The sequence below is a fragment of the Phalaenopsis equestris genome, unplaced genomic scaffold, assembly GCF_001263595.1.
Source record: "Phalaenopsis equestris unplaced genomic scaffold, ASM126359v1 Scaffold000002, whole genome shotgun sequence".
In the NCBI taxonomy this organism is placed as follows: Eukaryota; Viridiplantae; Streptophyta; class Magnoliopsida; order Asparagales; family Orchidaceae; genus Phalaenopsis; species Phalaenopsis equestris.
This window is the reverse complement of record NW_018164444.1, coordinates 39,689,416-39,709,330: the sequence shown is the minus strand read 5'-3', so window position 1 is coordinate 39,709,330 and position 19,915 is coordinate 39,689,416. Positions and strand designations below refer to the sequence as shown.

The 19,915-nt window shown below is 36.5% G+C and overlaps 3 protein-coding genes across 7 annotated transcripts in view; 2 read left to right on the top strand and 1 right to left on the bottom strand.

The window, feature by feature from the left end:
* The window catches only part of LOC110024235 (histone deacetylase 14), a 52,768-nt gene extending 49,774 nt beyond the window's left edge, over window positions 1-2,994 (bottom strand). For all 5 annotated transcript variants that reach the window (XM_020724087.1, XM_020724097.1, XM_020724105.1 and 2 more), the window contains exon 1: window positions 2,836-2,994. In XM_020724087.1, the coding sequence (XP_020579746.1) occupies window positions 2,836-2,872 (37 nt within the window). In that variant the 5' untranslated portion in view covers window positions 2,873-2,994. The remainder of the gene's footprint in view (window positions 1-2,835) is intronic.
* A 2,954-nt stretch (window positions 2,995-5,948) lies between these two features.
* On the top strand, window positions 5,949-18,476 carry LOC110018202 (pentatricopeptide repeat-containing protein At4g13650). Its single transcript, XM_020715446.1, has 3 exons — window positions 5,949-8,149; window positions 8,264-8,472; window positions 16,307-18,476. The coding sequence occupies exons 1-3, from the start codon at window positions 6,073-6,075 to the stop codon at window positions 18,455-18,457; spliced, it is 4,437 nt and encodes a 1,478-aa protein (XP_020571105.1). The 5' UTR covers window positions 5,949-6,072; the 3' UTR covers window positions 18,458-18,476.
* A 40-nt stretch (window positions 18,477-18,516) lies between these two features.
* The window catches only part of LOC110018195, a 9,214-nt gene continuing 7,815 nt past the window's right edge, over window positions 18,517-19,915 (top strand). Inside the window, exon 1 of the mRNA XM_020715433.1 lies at window positions 18,517-19,908. Within this exon, the coding sequence (XP_020571092.1) occupies window positions 19,218-19,908 (691 nt within the window). The 5' untranslated portion in view covers window positions 18,517-19,217. The remainder of the gene's footprint in view (window positions 19,909-19,915) is intronic.

The following is a 19,915-nucleotide window of genomic DNA, read 5'->3' as shown; positions in this document are numbered from 1 at the left end:
ATCAAAGATAGCCACAGTTATTCATTCCCTACAAACTCCCCTGCAACATTATCTATAGGAGTCATCTATCAACCTACTGACACTGCAGGAGTTATAGTCAAGGAAAATCGTAGTTTTCTACTTCCCTGCAAACTCCCCTGTAGCATTACTTGTAGGGGTTTTTCGCCTACCTACAGACACTGTAGGAACTGCAGTCAAAGACAACCGAACATGGGATGAAGACTTCAAGTTCTATTTCTCAAGTTCTAATAGCTCATTTATGTTTTCAAATCCAAGTTGAACATGATTTTCAAATATGTTTCAACTTGAGGGGGAGTGTTAGAAGTTATATTATGAAATAATTTATTCCTATGATTACTCATAAGGAATCAATTATTTTCTTAGTTTAGGAGTTATTTCATTTCCTATTTTACATTTATTTCCTTGAATTAGGAGTTATTTTCTTTCCTATTTTTGGTTTTCCTAATTTATTTTATTTCTTTTAACATCAAATAATTAATATGAATTGATTATTGGAGTAATTAGGTATATTATATTTTCTTTCATATTATTTCTTTTTTATTGTCTTTCCTATTCTATAAATCATGTACGGGTTATTTATATCATCTTTCATATCAATAAAATAATTTTGTTTTATTATGCATTATTCTGAATTTCAATATTAATATTATTTAACCACCACTTGGGGATGTTTTGGTTGATACCTATCTATTGAAGGTGTTTATCAGTGATAATTGACTCTAAGATGCGGATATTCGACAATTATGGGCCACCAAAGGTAGTCTAAAAGGCCCTTGCTAGCATAAGCAACTTGTGCTTTATTCTCTCAAGCAACATGTATATGTTACATATTGGCCAAAGCTATGCCTAGGCCTTTCTTGATGACTCAGACTAATTGTTTGTGCTAAAATAAGTTCAAAATTGAGCTCTTTTAAATATCAAATAAAATTAGGAAGCTTTTAAAATGATCTCAAGATTTCAAGGAAGTAGTAAATCTTACACAACTAAGATTGATAAAAGAAAGTAAAAGATTGACATCATAAATGGCTAAATTTAGGGCTTTAAATCGTGAAGTTTTACTAAAGATTTTATGCAATTAGCTCAAATTTGGCCAAACAAAGAATAAAAGCAATTAGATCAACACACATTTGCCTGCACTACAATCTCTAGAGGATGGTCATGTAGATAGATTGTGAATATATGATTGAGGAGAATTGAATTCAAACAATACTTTATGACAAATCATGAAAAAACCTCTTTCAATCTTATGAGAAATAAGTGATCACTTGTTTGATGGTGTATTTGCAGTTAAAAAAAGTTTTTTTTTTTAATTAAGAGAATCCAAAAACAAGTGAGCAACTAGGCTACAATGTGAATAATATACACTATGACTCGGCAATCTATGAAAAATGGCGAAGAATGAGGATTGAGAAAAATCCAAAAAATAAGAAAGAAAGAAAGAGTCTTTAAATTCAAAATAGTAAATATGCTATTAAAATCATGAATACATCAATGCATTACCTATTTATAGGGTGCCAGTTCAAGCTATCTCCTCAAGTTGAGAGATCCGCCTCTAAACTTGAACCCTATCAGTTTATTAAACAAGTCAAAAATCTTGATTTATTTCAACTCGACAAACTCAATCCTGACCGAATACGACCCCAATAAATATTTAAGTGTCGGGTTAGTGCCAAACAGAGCTCAAAATGAAATGATTACATGATTTGGGCATGACATAAATGAAAACATAACAAAAAAGTCAAATATGTCCCAATAAAGGAAAGGATTGGCTAGCTCATCAAACCACTCACCCATTTATCGAGCCTAAATGCAATAGATATGGACTGCAAAAATACCACTTGAATAATTCCAACTGCATGGTCAAAGGAATCGAGGTTTGTGCTTCAATGATTCATGTGCAATGAGCAAAACAAGATGATGTGTTCTCTGCTTTCTGTACCACTCATTCATATCAAAAATAATGTCAACCTAGTCAAATACCCTGAAGTACATGTCCATTGTCAACAATCTCAAATTTTGTCATCTAATTCAAATTAATATCGGCATAAATCTCAGAGCCACCAATTTAACTGAAGACGCCTAACTCAAATCTCCAATAATACAAATCTTGATATCTTCATCCTCCATTGATCTATCTATCAATATTAAAATCATGATAGTCCAACACTAATCTCAAATAAAACAAAGCTTGGCCATGTGGTTTGTCTCTCCACTGCATGCCTTGCCACAATACCAGAACTCCCTTCATTCAAATGGCTATGTATATCCACAAACAGGCAAGGTAAAGGACTCTTCAGAGCTCTAATTCCTTCATCCCAGGGGGAAAACTCTAATAAATCTTTTCTAACTTTCAAGATCAGACGCTAACTTATGCATTAGAGCATTTTCTCCGGAAAACTAAAAAAAAAACTTTGAATATACCGGCTAATCTTTTTATTTCATCCGTCTGCCCAAAACTCTACCGGCATTGAAGATTGCTTATAGCATCTGCAGTCAAGAAGTATCTGGTTAACAGTTCACTAAATTACGTCATCAAGAAAACCTTTTTGCAAGTGTAAAAATTACGTTCGGGAATATGACCTAGTAGTAGGTCAAGAAAAAGTCATCTTAGATAGCGGCTACAATTCAAAATCAAGATCCGGCCAATAAAGAACAAAGTAGAACCCAAATTGGCATCTTAACAAACAAAGGAGGACATGCATGCCCGATAAGATAGCTGGGACGATGAGGGCTATATTAGTTCCACCGAATTCTTAATTCCGTCTTAATTAACTTTTTTTGACATAATTTCTATGAATTGATGGCTGTTCTTACCTGAGAGTGTTGGAGAAGGAAACGACCGGAGCTCCATTGGTGGAGCATCTGCTTTCTATCTCGCTTCAATGGCCGGAAAGTTTCGCTCCTTACGGCTCGGCTTTAGCATCAAATTCGTGAAGCCATCCGGGAGCCGGCGGCTGGGCAGCCACACTCCAATAACACTATCGACCGGTTAGTTTATTTTATTAATAAATTATCAAATTAAATAAACACATAAATATAAGAAAATATTTTAATAGATTATAAATATAAAAAAATATTTATTTGTAACCTATTAAAACATTTTTTTATATTTATTTCCTTATAAGGAAATAAATATTTTATAAAGAAATGAATATTTTAAAATATATTCTTAAATTTTGAATATTAAAATGAATATATTGAAAATTTCCTTATATTTATTTTCTTATATATTTCCTTATTTTTATTTTATTATTTATTTTCTTATATTTAAAATATGTATGTATATATATATTAGAATATTTTCTTTTATTTTTTTCCTTATAAGGAAATGAATATTTATTTTCTTGAATGAATATTTTAAAATATTTCTTTAAATTTTGAATATTAAAATGAATATATTAATATTTTTAAAATATTTATTTTCTTATATATTTCCTTATATTTAAATTAAATGAATATAATAAAATATTTCTTTGTATTTATAACCTATTAAAATATTTTCTTACATTTATCTGTTTATTTGATTTGATAGATTTATTAATAAAACATATTGACTCTTAATTTTAGATGAAACTATTAATAAAATGAAAATAATACATGCAATTATTAAAAAAAATAAATTAATTATTAAAATTATGAATTATTATTTTTTCAAATTTTTAATCAATAACACCTCAATTATGCATCTTTTTTTCTTTAAATAACACCACCACATTAAAAAAATGTCACTCTAATGACACATCGACTTTCTCGTCAATAACACCTCTATAACTGTCGAATAACACAGCTTCACAACGCCAATAAAATAGAATTAATGTCAAAACCATCGCAATAACACCGTAGAAGAAAAAAAGTCCCCAATAACATTGTTCCCCTACAATAATACCGGAATAACACATTAATAACAACTCAACAACACTACAGAAACTCTGGAATAATACTTGAATAACAACATAATAATAATAAAAAAACAAGCTAATAACACGTCGCATAAATTCCACGTTGATAATACTGTGGTTTCATTCCAATAACATTGCAAAAACAAAGTTAAGTAATACCACAATAACATTTCTGAATAAAAAAAAAATGATATTACAGCATAGTTTTACGGTGCTATTTTGCAAAAACACGCCAATGACGATGACTCATAGAAAACGCGTCAATAGCATCTCGATTTTGCATTGTTTCTGCAGTGTTATTACGTTATTATTCAGGTGTTATTAAGGTGTTATTAACCTGTCATTGACATTTATTTTAATTTTGAAACATTCTCTTTTTACGGTATTATATGTCATTTTCAAATTAATATTTGGAATTTATAAAAAAGAACGGGGGCATTTACTTACATAACACCAAATTCTTAATTACGCCAATAATATTGCTTCACGGTGAAAATATATATTCATTTAATTCATTTAATTATATAAGACATAGCCGTTGTTTTTTATATTTTTACCATACAAAATTATTTACTATACATGAAAAATATTATAATTTTAATTGTTGTATTGCCATTGTATTAACCGGTGTTATTGTCATTGTATTGTGGTATTATTGTCGTTGTATCACTCGGGTGGTTTTCTTTTCTCCCTAAACAGACAGGTTCGAGGCGGGTTTGACAAATTTTGAGGCGTTACATGTTATTTTTTTCATTTTTTAAGTGGTGGGACCATAATTTACATGTGGTGGGATTTCATTGACGTCCGAAGTCCAGATGCAATATTTTCCCAACATTTAGGTGGTCAGCAGCAGCCCCTAAGGTTTCCAAGCCCAAATTTGAAATTCTTATTTAATATAAGTTTTATCCACCCTGATATTTATGATCTAAAGTTTTAAATTTACAAAGAAAGAGTTATGAGTCTACTTTAGAAAGAAGATGATTTGCTCAATAGAGTACCTTTTGTCGATCTGAAAGGATACTTCTTGTCGATCGCTTGAGGGTCAATCACCGCCTTATGAGAGATCCCTTGACACATTCTACTGATCGCTTGAACACGACACTTCATTCATCAACGTCCAACTCAGAAGGTCGTCTACAAGTCATGTACGATCGATCATATCTTATTTATGAGCCGTTCAATTATCTTTGTATTCGTGCATACAAATTTCTCATATACATTCATGCTTCTTAAGGTTGAATAAATTTAAGCTTATCTTATTATTTTCTTAGTTTGCATGACATTATATGATTGTAAGTTTGAGTATTTTCATTGTTTTGGTCTATTCAATCCATATTTTGGTATCCTCCTATCATCCTTTTATGTATGTAGGGCATGTATGAGGAGTATAAGTCTCTACAAAACGTTAAGAAATGCAAGCAGCCTCAAAAACCCATCGTGCAAAAATAAATAAATAAATAAATAGAAAAAAGAGGATTACATGCATAAAAAAATTTATTAATAGAGGTTGCAAAATAAACATTAACATGAGATATATAGAACAGTGTGGTATGCTGCCTTCTAACAACAAGAATTTCATAGAGGTTCTCTTTTAAATTATTTCATAAATTCTTTTTTTGTTTTTCTCTTATTTTTTTCAGTATTTTTATTAGTAGTAATATATGTGTATAAATTAAAAATAAATTAGTTCAAATAGAACAGTTACATAATATTATTTTTGTATGATCACTGGCAAATACATTTTTTGATGAGAAATTTAAGAAAAATTAATCATTAAATACGAGAAATTATTGCATCAAGAGTTCTGATATAATTTTGCATCAAAATTATAATCAGGGTCTGCCACGTGTATAAATATGGTTCAATTTAATATATGGATGAGTCTGCTCCCATATTAAAATCCTGAAGTAAAATTATATTAGGACTCCTAATACAATAATTTGTACCTGTATCATATATATACAAAAATTTAAAACTAAGAATCTCTTATTGAAAACTAGAGCTCTGCAATCACAAGTGACTTGCATTTTAAACAGAGACTATTACAAAGGTTGAAAATGTGTAGCTCTACTGCTCTAGGGGAGGGAGGCACCCATGCCGGCGACAGTTCGAATAGGCGAACGCCGCACTTGCAAAATCCGAACTTTTTCTCATGGTGGTTACCGCCTCTTCTGTCCGCGAACGTTTAATCCGACATGCCGCGCGCCCCAGAAACCCGAGCAAAACCGCACCCCGCCGCCCCAAGAATCCACCTCCCTCCTCCTCTATCCTCCACCACATAGTCGCCGGCGACCTTCGCACCTCCATCACCATCCTCCGCGCCACTCCATCTCCCTTCCCAGCTTCCGTCTACTCTCGGCTCCTCCATCTCTGCGCTTCACGCCAAGCCCTCGTCGCCGCTCGCTGCGTTGAATCCCACATCATCTCCTCCTCCTATCCCTCCCCACCTTCCACCTTCCTTCTCAACCGCTCTATAGAGACTTATGCTTTGTGCGGTTCCATCGCCGATGCTCGCGAGCTATTCGACGAAATGCCCCACCGGTCTGGCGGCACCTGGAACGCCATGATCTCTGCTTACGCTTGCGCTGGCTGTCCATCTGACGCCATCGCGCTCTTTGTCCGGATGAATGGGACTGGTATCCGTCCCAAAGATGTCACCTTTGCGTCAGTGCTAGGGTCGTGCTCCTGCCTTCTTGCCTTAACTCTTGCTAAGCAGCTTCATGGGCTCATTTTGAAATTTGGGTTCTGCGTCAATGTGATTCTGGGGACTTCGCTTGTTGATGTTTATGGGAAATGTCGGATCATGGATGAAGCACAGAAGAAGTTTGATGAGATTCCTGACCCAAACCCGGTTTCATGGAATGTAATTGTTAGGAGATATCTTGATTTTGGCCAAGGGGAGAAAGCCGTGGATATGTTCTTGAAGATGATCCACATGGGAGTTATTCCTTTGAATTTTACTATTTCAAGTGCACTTGTGGCTTGTTCAGATTCCTCTTGGCTTTGTGTAGGGTGCCAAATTCATGGAATTGTTGTGAAGAATGGTTTTTTAACAGATTTGATCGTTGAGAATTCTGTCCTGGAAATGTATTCCAAGTGTGGTTGTATTGAGGATGCTCGGTGGATCTTCAATTGCTCTGTTTCAAGAGATGTTGTTTCCTGGACCTCAATGGTATCAGGATATGCGAGCTGTGGACAATTAAATGAAGCTGAGAAGCTCTTCTATGAGATGCCTGAGAGGAATGTAGTCTCTTGGAATGCATTGCTGGCTGGATATGTGCAGTCTTTTAACTGGGAAAAGGCCTTTGATTTCTTCCAGGAGATGCGAAGCGAAACTAAGGAGATCGACTTTGTCACCCTTGGACTGATGCTAAACTCTTGTGCCGGGCTCTTAGACTCTGAAAAGGGAAAACAGATTCATGGATTTGCTTATAGACATCTTTTGTACTCAGATATCTTCTTCAGTAATGCCCTCCTTGATTTGTATACAAAGTGTGGGAATCTTAAGAGTGCTAATCATTGGTTCCTCCAAATGTGTTCCAGAAGGGACAAAGTCTCCTGGAATTCTCTCCTTGCAGGTTATGCTCATCACGGACGAAGTGAAGAGGCCTTCGATATTTTCAACGAAATGTTGAAGGAGACAACACCCAATGAGTTCACCTTTAGTTTGATGCTGGCTGCTTCTGCTAACATATTCATGCTGGAAAATGGGAAACAAATGCATGCTTTCATGATCAGAAATGAGTTCAATATGGATGTAATACTTAGAGGAGCGCTAGTTGACATGTACTGTAAATGCAGGCTCATAAACTACGCAATCAGAGTGTTTAAAGAGGAAAGATTGAGGGATGTTGTTTTGTGGAATTCCGTAATTTTGGGACTTGCTTATAATGGGAGAGGAGATTATAGTTTTGAACTGTTTGAGGCCATGAAGAGAGACGGAATCAAACCAGATAATATCACTTTTATCGGGTTGTTGCTTGCTTGCATTGGTGAAGGATCTGTGAACTTAGGCTTCAAGTATTTTTACATGATGAGTGAAGAATATGGCGTTTTACCCCGGATTGAACATTATGAGTGCATGATCGAGCTTTTGGGCAAGCATGGATCCATGGTTGAGCTCCACGAATTAATCCAGAGGATGCCATTTGAACCTTCCATCCCAATGTGGAGTAGAATTTATGATAGTAGTAAACATGTGTACAGGAGATTGAGAGAAGTGAATGCAGGCTGAATTTATAATTTGAAATTTGATTTCAAATTAACATAGCTCTCCCGAATTGAGCTGAAATGAAAATGTGTTATGAATTTATCAAGGTGCTTGCTCATGAATTATGCACTAGTCCAAGTTACTGGTTCTAATGGATTACTATGGAGCTTGAGAATACAGAAGGATATTTTTAACATATTTATGCTGACATATTGGCCATCTGCTCGCTCAGCATTGAATTATGGAGTGCTAGATTTCATGAAATCTATTCCTCATAGTTGGGAAAAGATTAATGATGAGGACGAGGATGATAATCTGGCCTTCCTGACATGCAATTTGAAGGCATGCTGTTATAATCTGATGATAGATATTCAACGACAAGGCAATAAGAGGCCTTCTTGAAAGCTTCAGTTTTGTTTGGGATAGCTTAACGTTTCAGTTTTCTCACATTTTTTCTCTGAAATTATCTTTAACAAACTATTTTTGAGAAAGCATAGTTGAATTTATGGTTGGGAAATTGGCTTTTTAAAGCTAATGTTGCCCCAAAAGAAGCCTTAGTGGATTTGGCATTTTCCCCATGCCTCATGGTATGTGAGATTCCAGCCGGTTCAGTGCAGACAGTTCTAGCTGGGATGAGAGGTAATTATAGATATCATACTCTTCTAGATCAAAGTGTTCTCACGCACATCATTGAAAAACTATTTTTACTTTGGAGTTGTTATGTTAAAAGAAAATAGTTGGCACATCTTATTGATTTTTATGCTCATTAGATTTAAATCTTTATTTCTTTTTTTATTTTTACATAGCCAATTTTTTTGTGTTTGATTTGGAAATTATGTGAGAAGAAAATGGTATAAACTTTATAACATCTTGGTTGTTTAGTTCACCGATAAAATTATAATGAATGCATATTTCTATTTGTACAAGCTAGATTAAACTCTTAACTACGGTTTATTTCATGCCTATATTTGCTCATGATTTGTTTCATGGTTGCATTTTTGTTTACTTCAGCTCTGTTGGCTCTTTGGCTTTATTTTTGCTTCTAATTTTGTTCATACTTTTGTACTACTTTTTTCACGAAATGAACGAATTATGCTCCGTAACTCCTCATCTTTCTATGAAAAAAAGAAAAGTCATGGAGGGTGTGCACCTATACATATATAGATGTACATATGTTCAAATATTGATGTGCATATGTACATATATAGATATATTACATATTTAGGTATCTAACTCTCAAAAGTTTGATATTTACAATTATAACGCCTTTGTGTCATAAACCTATGCATGAAAAGGTGTATTTCACTTCTAAAAGGAAAACGATGATGGTATATTTGACGTGATATTAAAGATTTGAGTTTGAGGGATATGCATATAAATATGAATGTTTACATTTTAGATATATACATAATACTAAAATTGATAGAACCTAAATGACAACATAGTTAGCCATTTATCCAACATAGGAGTTAATTTTAGGGATAATGAATATAACAATGATAACATATACCTGCTTCATTTGTTGGAGTGTAGAAACTTTTTTTAAGTATATTTGCCACATATTTGTGCCTTGCATACCATTGAAGTTAATGCTTTGGAGAAGAATTATAATGGTGAATCATTGATTAAGCATTGTCTTTCTTTTGAGAGGAATGAAATGTTTCTTGGGAGATTTCTTGAGAGTCGTATTTTTTGAGAGCCTTACTATAGTTGAAACATCATTGAATTGATTATTTTGAAGCATTTTTATTCAAGTATATGATGGAGATGATTTCTAAGGCTAGATTGAATTTTAATGATCACAAATATGATAGTGTAACATTACTCTATTTTGAAAATCATGATAATGTACTATACAATAAATTAAATATTATATTATTCTATTATTTAGATTAAAAGTTGCAATAATCTATAATATTATATCACCAAAGAAGGCAAGATGATGGTTGCTGGCGACAAATGACAATGTTAACTCTGGACAAACATTCGACAATGACAAATGATACATGTCTACATTAATTGGGCATTGAGGGTGTCAGTAATCATAAATGGTGAGCATTGACAACAACTAACTTTGAGTGGTTGACGATGAGTATCAGTGGTGTTTGATGATGGATATTGGGTGTTGATAAGCAAAGCTATAGAAATTTTTTAGTCTCACAATTCTCTCATCTTGAATATTTTTTAATATTTTGAAGTCATATTTAAAGGAATTTTTAATAGGGCATCCTCTTTTTTTTTTTAATTATATAGACATTCTATCATATAATTGAATATAGCATCCTCTTCTTTTTTTTAATTCATGTTGATTTTCAAATATTATAATGTCTTAATGATCTCAAAATTAAGAGATTTTGTAATCATTGTATTATTTCATTGAGACCCTGTTTCAATTCTAAAAAAATTGCTGAAATTTTTAGATTTCTTATGATGATATTGTCAGACAAGATTAGAGATAGTTCTTTTAAATGGTTTGGTCACATTAGACGTCAATCATTTGATGATCCACTTGGGAGAGTAGATGTTTTAGATTCGACTCATGTTAAAAAAAGGAAGAGGTAGACCTAAAAAAACTTCAGCATATTGTGTAAAAAATGATCTTAATCTATTAAAATTAAATAAAAATACACTCAATAGGACACAATGGAGAAAAAAAAAATTCATGTAGCGGACCCCACTTAATGGGATAAAGGCTTGTTGTTGTATACGATGATATTGTCAATTCTAAAAGATTTTTATTTTAAAATTTAAATGTTTTGAATTACATTAATTATGCTGAGACCTGTACTCGATCAGACAAATTTAATGGTGATAAAATCATATATTTATATATTTTATGGGTGTCAATTTGAGTGAGCGGGTCGGGTTTGAATCCGACCCAAAAATGACCTGACCCGAATAAGGTCAGTTTGAACCTGACACAAATAAGGTCAGTCCGAACCAGACCCAAATAATAAACGGGTTGAAACTAAGAATCGAACCTGACCTTAACCTAAGCTTGACCCGCTAAACCGAACCCGAGCCAAATTTTCATGCATATTCAGGTTATGTTTGAGTTTTTGTGGTCAATCCAAACCCAACCCGAATAATAAACGGGTCGAATTCTCTAACTTGAACTCGATTCGAAAAATATTCGGGTCAACCCTAACCTAGATTTTTTTAGTCTTGTTGGTGTGTCCGCTCAATTTTGACACCCCTAATATAATTATTATGTCAAGTTTCATTAATTTAAAAACAATTTGACCTTTTAAAATAGAAGATCAAAATACTAATATTAGATATTCTTTCTATATTAAAATGAAATATATGTTTCTATATGATGTAAGATAAACTAAACTTCAAAACTTAGCTAAAAACAAGATATGGGATGTGAATCCATCAGGTTTGTAAAGAGTTTTGAGCAAGGAGAATGATGATAATATAAAAATAAAACATGAGTAAGAAAAAGAGAACCCCAATGATAAAGTCTTTGAAAGGATTTGATAACTTCATCCAGTCAATATTTATTTCCCGTCCCCTAATGTGACCCTTTGATGTCATATTTATAGGATTTTTAGACAGCCAAAAATGTGGTTGTGCTTGAAGCTGACAAATAAATATATGATATATTTGTTATAGGCATGTGAACATAATGATCGTGATACATAAGGATTGTTGCCTCAGTCGATTCTTTTGAAGATTTTATTGGTTGATGAAATCATCACTCTTAAATAAACATGTTCTCTTAAGTCCTTGGGCAAATGAGCTTGGGATCTGAGCTTGGATCCTTCAAATTCGGAAAGTATTCTTCTAAACTTGAGCTCTTTGTTCTTAGTGAGTGTTATCTAAGCTTCCAAACTTATGTCTTCTGAATTGAGCCAGCAACTCTTGAGCTTGAGCGAGTGGCATTAAGAGTCTCTCACCACTTGTTCCTGCGAATTCGCCTAATCTCTTCATTGTTACCCTGAATTACATAGTTGGGCATACAAAAAATTTCATCTTGATTGCAAAAGATTCATTTCAAATCACCTGCATGCATGATGAAGAAAAGCGATCATAGTTTATGATCAAGCTTATGATAAGAAGTGAAAGAACTTCAATCAATCTGAACAATGTGAACAAAAGATTTGGCAAATGGGCAATTTCTTAAGCTCCATTTACAAACAAAGAGGCGCGTTACTTCTCAACAACTCCCCAACCCCTTGTCCCCACTGCTTAGCTCTTGCTTGGGGTATTCCTTATTGGGTTGACTTAGTATTATTTTATTCAAATTTATTTATTTCTTTATGGAGTTTGAGCCAAACTGGAATATGTAGCTCTATTCATGCTTACCCAAATATGTGCTTGATGTTAATTGTTCATACACATAGCTTTATCAGAATGCATAATTGAATATATGTATTTTAATTAATATTAATATAATTTCCTAGTTATTACTAAAATTATTTGGTGAAGTTCAAAAATTAATAACAAATATTGTAATCTAATTATATAACTATTTATTTGATCTTTTCATCATATCATATCACAACTAAACAGTAAAAGGAAGTATACACAACAATCATGAAATCTTCTCTTAATCAATAAAACATGTACCCCATCACGACTATAAAGAAATTTTAGTCTAAGATACATAAATTTAGGCTCTCAATAGTAACCAATAGGCTGTACTGACTGACTTTTATCATTCCTTGAAATAACACATGCGAATAAAACAAGGGTAGGCAATTGCAACTTGATAGATTATTCAGGATCTATTATAAATTTCAATAATAAAAAAGAGATGAAAATATATTTATATTATATAAACTAAAAGAATATGACAACATATCTTGTGTTGTACCTATCAAGTATGATCCTAGTACAAGAACTAATAATCACAAACATATGTTGAGCAATAATGCAAGCAACTTAACATAAAAAATAAAGCAAAATAATATAAAATAATAATTTATTATTTAATTTGAAATGTTTTATAATTTTCTTTTTATCCCTTATACCTTCACTTTTTATATTTTCCATTTGCTCATTGTATCCTCCATTTTCACTCCTTCATCCATTTGTTCATATTTATTTAAGCATATCAAATACATAAATGAAGAATTATGGATACACCGGTCTTTATAACTCAACTTGTCTGCACATAACATACAAAAACCCAGCCACACCATCACCTAAACTTCCTTTGTTTTTTCCACATAGATTGTAAAATAATTTAGATTTTACAAAATCAACTCAGTAGCCTTCAAAATTGAATTTCTCTCTCTAAAAATCCTTTCTTTCTCTCTCTAAAAAATCCTTTCTTTCTCTCTCTATCTCTCTCTTTCTCTGGCTACACGTCGTTTATCAAATGAAATGAATGCATGGAAATTCACTCTATTAAAAACATATCTAATAAACGTTATTGGAGGACACAAATATAGTTATTTAACTATGGTTAATTAAAATATTTATAAAAAACTTTTATATCTTCAAATAATGAATTCCAAATATTATGAAAAACTTATTCATAGCAAATTTTATGTAGAACATATTGATGAAAATAGTTCGCGACATGGACAAATCAAACGATAAACTTTCTATTTTTTTGTTAGTTATGCTCATAAAAATGGATGAAAATATGCCCAAAAAAAATTGAAAGTGCACGACAATCTAATGAAAATGAATTATGAATTAGACATAAAATAAAAATAGATGAGGTTTTTTAATACAATAAAGTTATTTTCATAAGTTAAATTTTTTGTTCGAATCAAAGCTGTTGAAAGTGATCAGTGGATCAGTGCTCCGATTTAGAGTGAAAGTGGTTGCTCACATTTCTGCCAACCGTAGCCTCTTATGTTTGGTTGGCCTGGACGACTCTTCACATTCTCTGAAGATAGCTGGTACTGTCTCGAACCAGGTCATCCGAGATTTCTTCTACAGAAGTCTTCACTTATCTCTGGGTCACTGCTCCTGTGCCACAAATTTCTTGAGCTTTCCAACTCTTATCAACTCCTCGACCAGACTCCGAAAGTGTTTGCATTCCTCTATGTCATGGTCATGGCCCCTTCACGGTGTATCAGAGAAAAACTCTGGCTCTCATCGATGGTGCATTCTAGAAGTACTCATTGTTTTGAATGACCTTCACTAGCTGCGCCATCAAGACCGTTAGCGAGTAGCGTTCGAGATCTCATGATCATTCAAAAGTCGCTCATGATAGCGAGCAAGCCATTGGTCAGAGTATCGAGACTGACCTTCTAGATTGTGGTTCAACTCGACCCCCTTGTAGTCTAAGGATGTTCATTTGTCTTCATATTGTGACCGAGCGAAAGGACGTGGGTTTTCTCTCAATATCCATTTGTTGTCTCTTTGGGCCCTCTTTTGTAGACGGCGTGCAATTGACTCTACTCTGGTGGAAGCAAAGCTGGAGTTGTACTCTTTAGCCGAAATATGTTTTGTTGGACAACTCCAACAATTCAACTAAGGCTTTCAGTAGCTGGAGACCCAAAACATAGCTTAAGGCTCCCTCATTCAGCCTCTTAGCTCGAGTAGCATGTGCTACTGTGGATTCCTGATTCTGCAATTTTGGCTTCTTCATTAGGAAACAAGTGATAAACTAGTGGAGGCTCTTATTTTGCCTTTGCTTAATTTGCAACAGGGCTTGCAAATTTTTTTGAGTCTTTTGGCACTGATGAACCGCACCATGAATATTCTCTGAAAGTCAGTGAAAGAGGTGATCACTTGTGTTGATAGCCCTTTGAAGCACCTAAGGGCCGACTCCCTAAATGTGGTGAAGAACTGTCGGCACTTCAACATTTCGGTAATCCTCAACATAAAGATGGTTGATTTGACGGATGTCAAATTGTGGATTAGATCAGTTTGACCCTTGCAGGACTCCAACGAGAGGATTTTGAGCTTCTCTGAGAGCTCATCATATGAAATTTATCGAGAGCATGCATTCTTTGGCTGACGGGGCACCTCAAGACGCTAGAATCGCTGGCTATTAATCGGAGCAGATCTAAAGTTGTCTTGATACTAGAATATTTTGTTATTTATGGGGCTTGAGTTACCCTTCGAATGTTGTGCACTTACACTTCCTCTCCAGGATTCTTCTTCTTGCCTCAAGCTACTGCTTCTCAAATGGCTTCTATCATCTGACCCATCATTTGAACCTTCAATTCTTGTATTTGTTGCCGCAAAAGCTCTCTTGTGCACTCCATGTCTGTGGTGCCTCTGTGGAGGGTTTCTTCTAATTGTTGTACTCCTCTTCTTGTTGTAGGCATGTTTCACGCTCACCACACATTTCAAGATGTTGAATCTGAATTTGTATAAGAGTCACTTTTAAGAAATACAACTAAAAACACGAGAGAGAGAGAGTGTGTGTGTGTGCGTGTGTACAATAATGAACAGTAGAATGAGAGATTGTGTTACTTTTTATTTGTGGAATGGTCTCATATTTATAAATAAAGAGGTACATTACGTATAATTATATGCTTACCACTGCTTTAATGGGAGTATTATAGGGTATTTCGAGTATTTACATATGAGTCTATGTCTTGGTTACCTTATCACTCGGTCAGCTAAGATTAGAGAGCATTGGCTTGATAAGGCTTGTTCGTCCGACTACGTTGAGGTAGGGGTTGCCAATTAAATCCTATTAATCTTCGAGTCATCTGGGCTTAGCTCGTTGACTTAATCGATCAATTGCTTTGGTGCAAATATCAACTATCGACCTAAAGATAAGGAGTTTCTGTCGCCAGAATGAGGCTAGGCTGTTGGTCAGAGGGTGAATCATATTTCGATGGGTATCTCACTTCTTGACAAATTGTTCTTCAAGGTGTTCAAGGAGTATATCATAGTAAAACCCTTGCCCTACTGATGAAGACTCAGAGAATTTTTATGTGGCAGCTGATAATATCGGGTAGAGAGTTTGGCTAATGCCTTCCTTCAGCTTGTTGGAGCTTGTTTTTTTAACTCAGATGGAACGCATTTGTTTGCTTTGAATCCCAGAATCCCAATCGAAGGGATCCACACTTCAATCAAGTATTTTGAACTTGATAATAGGGCTTTTGATTTTTCTTCCGAGGGTCATCCCTAATTGTACTTTCATGTGTCTTCGTGTTGAATTTCTCTTATGCTGACACATCTCTCATGTAGATATTACGCACACATATTTATAATTATATAACCCAAAATAATTTAAAATTAAACTGAGAAGGAAGTGCCTGCCACTTATCGTCTTTTAGACTCTTCCCAAAATCAGAGCTTGACGTCTCCTCTCCTCCGCCTTGACGATGGAATGGCAAAATCCGCATCAGCCTTCAGGCACCTCCCTTTTGACCTCTCCCTCTCAAACTCTACCTTCTTCTCCAATCTCCTTCAATCCTCCATTAAAGCAAAGTCTCTGCTTGAGGTTCAGCGTGTCCATGCTCGCCTCCTAAAAACTCGCTTCGCTTCCGAGGTCTTCATCCAGAACCGGCTTATCGATGCCTATTCCAAGTGTGGGCTTCTTCATGATGCCCAACAGGTGTTTGAGAAAATGCCCGACCGAAATACCTTCACTTGGAATAACATAATAGGAGCTCTTCTGAGTTTCCAAATGGTCAACGAGGCGGAATTGCTCTTCCACTCCATGCCTGCACCCGACCAATGCTCTTGGAACTTGATGGTCTCAGGTGCAGCTCAGCATGGTTGCTTGAGAAAAGCTCTTCAATACTTCAACGGTATGCATAGTGAGAACTTTGTGCTCAATGGGTATTCTTTTTCCAGTGCTCTCAGTGCCTGTGCTGGTTTGTTTGAATCTGAATTTGGTCTCCAGATCCACGCAATGATTTCAAAATCTCCTTTTGCTTTCGATGTCTACATGGGCAGTGCGTTGGTTGACATGTACTCCAAGTGCCGGCAATCGTCAGATGCTCACAGAGTGTTTGACTATATGCCAGAGAAAAATATTGTGTCCTGGAACAGCCTAATCACTTGCTACGAGCAGAATGGTCCTGTGAGTGAAGCCATGGATATGTTTGTGAGGATGATGGAGTGTGATGTTGAGTATGACGAGGTTACCCTTGCAAGCGTAGTCAGTGCTTGTGCTAGCCTTTTTTATATCAGAGAAGGAAAGCAGATACACACCCGCGTTATTAAGTTTGAAAAATTGAGGAACGACTTGATACTCAGCAATGCTTTGGTTGACATGTATGCGAAATGCGGTAAAGTCGGTGCGGCGAGGAAGATTTTTGATCGCATGATTGTTAAGAGCATGGTATCGGAAACAACAATGCTTGCTGGATATGTGAAATCATCAATGGTCGACGATGCGAGGTTGATGTTTGTGAAGATGCCAGAGAAGAATATTGTTGCTTGGAATGCTCTAATTGCAGGTTATACACAAAATGGGGAGAATGAGGAGGCCTTTAGACTATTTCTTATGTTGAAGAGGGAATCTGTTTGGCCATCTCATTACACCTTTGGCAATGTCCTTAATGCCTGTGCTAACCTTGCTGTCCTCCAGATTGGCCAGCAGGCACATGCTCATGTGTTGAAGCATGGTTTCAGATTTGAAAATGGTCCAGAACCTGATATCTTCATTGGGAACTCGCTATTGGACATGTACCATAAATGTGGATCCATGGATGAGGCAAGGACAGTTTTTGAACGAATGCTCAAAAGAGACAAAGTTTCATGGAATGCCATGATTGTGGGGTACGCACAAAATGGGAGCGGAGAGGAGGCCATAAATCTCTATGCGAGGATGCTAATGGCCGACGAAGCACCCGATCATGTGACGATGATTGGGGTTTTGTCAGGATGCAGCCACGCGGGGTTGTTGGAAGAGGGGCGTAAATATTTCGACTCTATGGTTAAGGAGCATGGTTTGATTCCATCTAGAGATCACTACACATGCATGATTGACTTGCTTGGCAGAGCCGGGAGATTCAGTGAAGTTGAGAAATTCATGAGAGAGATGCCTATTGTACCTGATTCTGTTCTTTGGAGTTCTTTGCTGTCAGCATGTAGAGTTCACCGTAATGTCGAAATGGGAGAATGGGTTGCTGGGAAGCTCTTTGAGCTTGATTCTGAAAATTCAGGACCTTATATTCTTCTGTCAAATATGTATGCTGAGATAGGGAGATGGGCTGATGTTGTGAGAATTAGAAGGTTGATGAAGGATAGAGGAGTTATTAAGCAGCCTGGGTGTAGCTGGGTTGAAATTGGAAGGAAGATCCATGTCTTCACGGTAAAAGATAAAACCCACTCCAAGAGAAAAGAGATCCATAGAATCCTGAGAGTTCTAAAGATACAAATGGAGAGACTTGCTGTCGAATCGAGCGCTGAGGTCTCTCTGGATATTCTTGTACTTGGAGATGAATAAGAGCTTTTAACATCTATGAACTGCATTCTGTAGAACAAACTGCAAGTTTGACTTCTTCACACTGATTCTTTCTGCTTGATGATGAATGAAGTTTTAGTCTTAATTTGAGTGATTGGCAATGCATAATAGGAGTATTTATTTCTGCCATAAGTTTTTCAGTGCAGATTGGCATGCATAATAATGCTGGAGGCCTAAATAAAATGGTATCCGATTATTTTAAGTTACGTCATCTTCCGTTGACTCCACGCACGCTTCCCCATCTCTCAAGACCCCATAACCGCCTCGGCGTAGCTCTCTTCACGGCGGTAATGGCGCGGGAATGACGCGATAATGGCGCGTTCTGAAGTCCCCCACGTCCTCTCTCTCTCTGTTCATACAATTCCTTCCCTCCTTCCCACTTTCCTGCCATCTCCGGCCTATAACCGTCATCACGGCGCGGGGATTGCGCGCGTCGAACGAATTCACCGCCTCTCTCTTCAAAACAGATCCTTTGAACTTTCCTTTCCTGGCAGTTGAACCCTAAAACAACTTTTTTTACCTTCTTCGGTCTTCCCGCGCCTTCACACGCGTGCTCATAAGTGGGACCGGCGCCGGTTGGTGAGAGAAGTTCGTCCGCCCCGCAGCTTCTTGCCTTTTTTTCGTCGCTTCCGTTTCGCGGCCGTGATTCTGCGTTATAAGGATCTCAGGAACGCGAGCGATGATGGGGTTGGGGATCGATATGAGTGGGGCGATTGATGAATGAGAGGATCGAGAGAGAGATATGGGATGCTGGGCTTCGAGGCCCGCAGAGACGGCGCTTATGGCGCTGTGCCGCAGCAGGAGAGTGTTGATTCGCGAAGCGATTGGCCATCGTTATGCGCTTGCTGCCGCTCACGACTCTTACTTCCGGTCCCTCTCCGCCGTCGGCGATGCGCTCTTGCGCTACGCAAGAGAGGGGATCCCGGTGGCGACGGAGCCTGCAGCTCAGGTCGTCACGTTACCTGATTCGAGAAAGAGCAACGACGGCGACGGAAGCGGAGGGTCATCGGCGACGCCGTTGTCCCATTCGCTGTCGGATGAGGGCTCGCATCTGCAGATTTCTTCCGACTCCGAGACGGAAGGGGAAGCGGACCAAGGAAAAGGAGGGAACCAGTCGGCTGGGCCTAACCCTGATCACTCCTATATGAGATCCTCTTCGGCGACTCCCAACGTGGTTTACGGGGATTCGTATGGTGGCTTATATGAGGGTTTTGTCAATGATCCAAATTACTACTATGGCTGGTCGGCGAGCCCTCCTCCGCCAACTAGGGTTGCCACCCCTCCGCCTCCACCGCCTCAGGGTTCATCGGCCTGGGATTTTTTAGATCCCTTTTCTTCGTATGAGCAGTTTCTACCCGGTTATTTTTCCGGCCAGTATAGAACGGCGTCGTTCGGAAGCAGCTCGAATTCAAGCGAGGTCAGAGAGCGGGAAGGCATTCC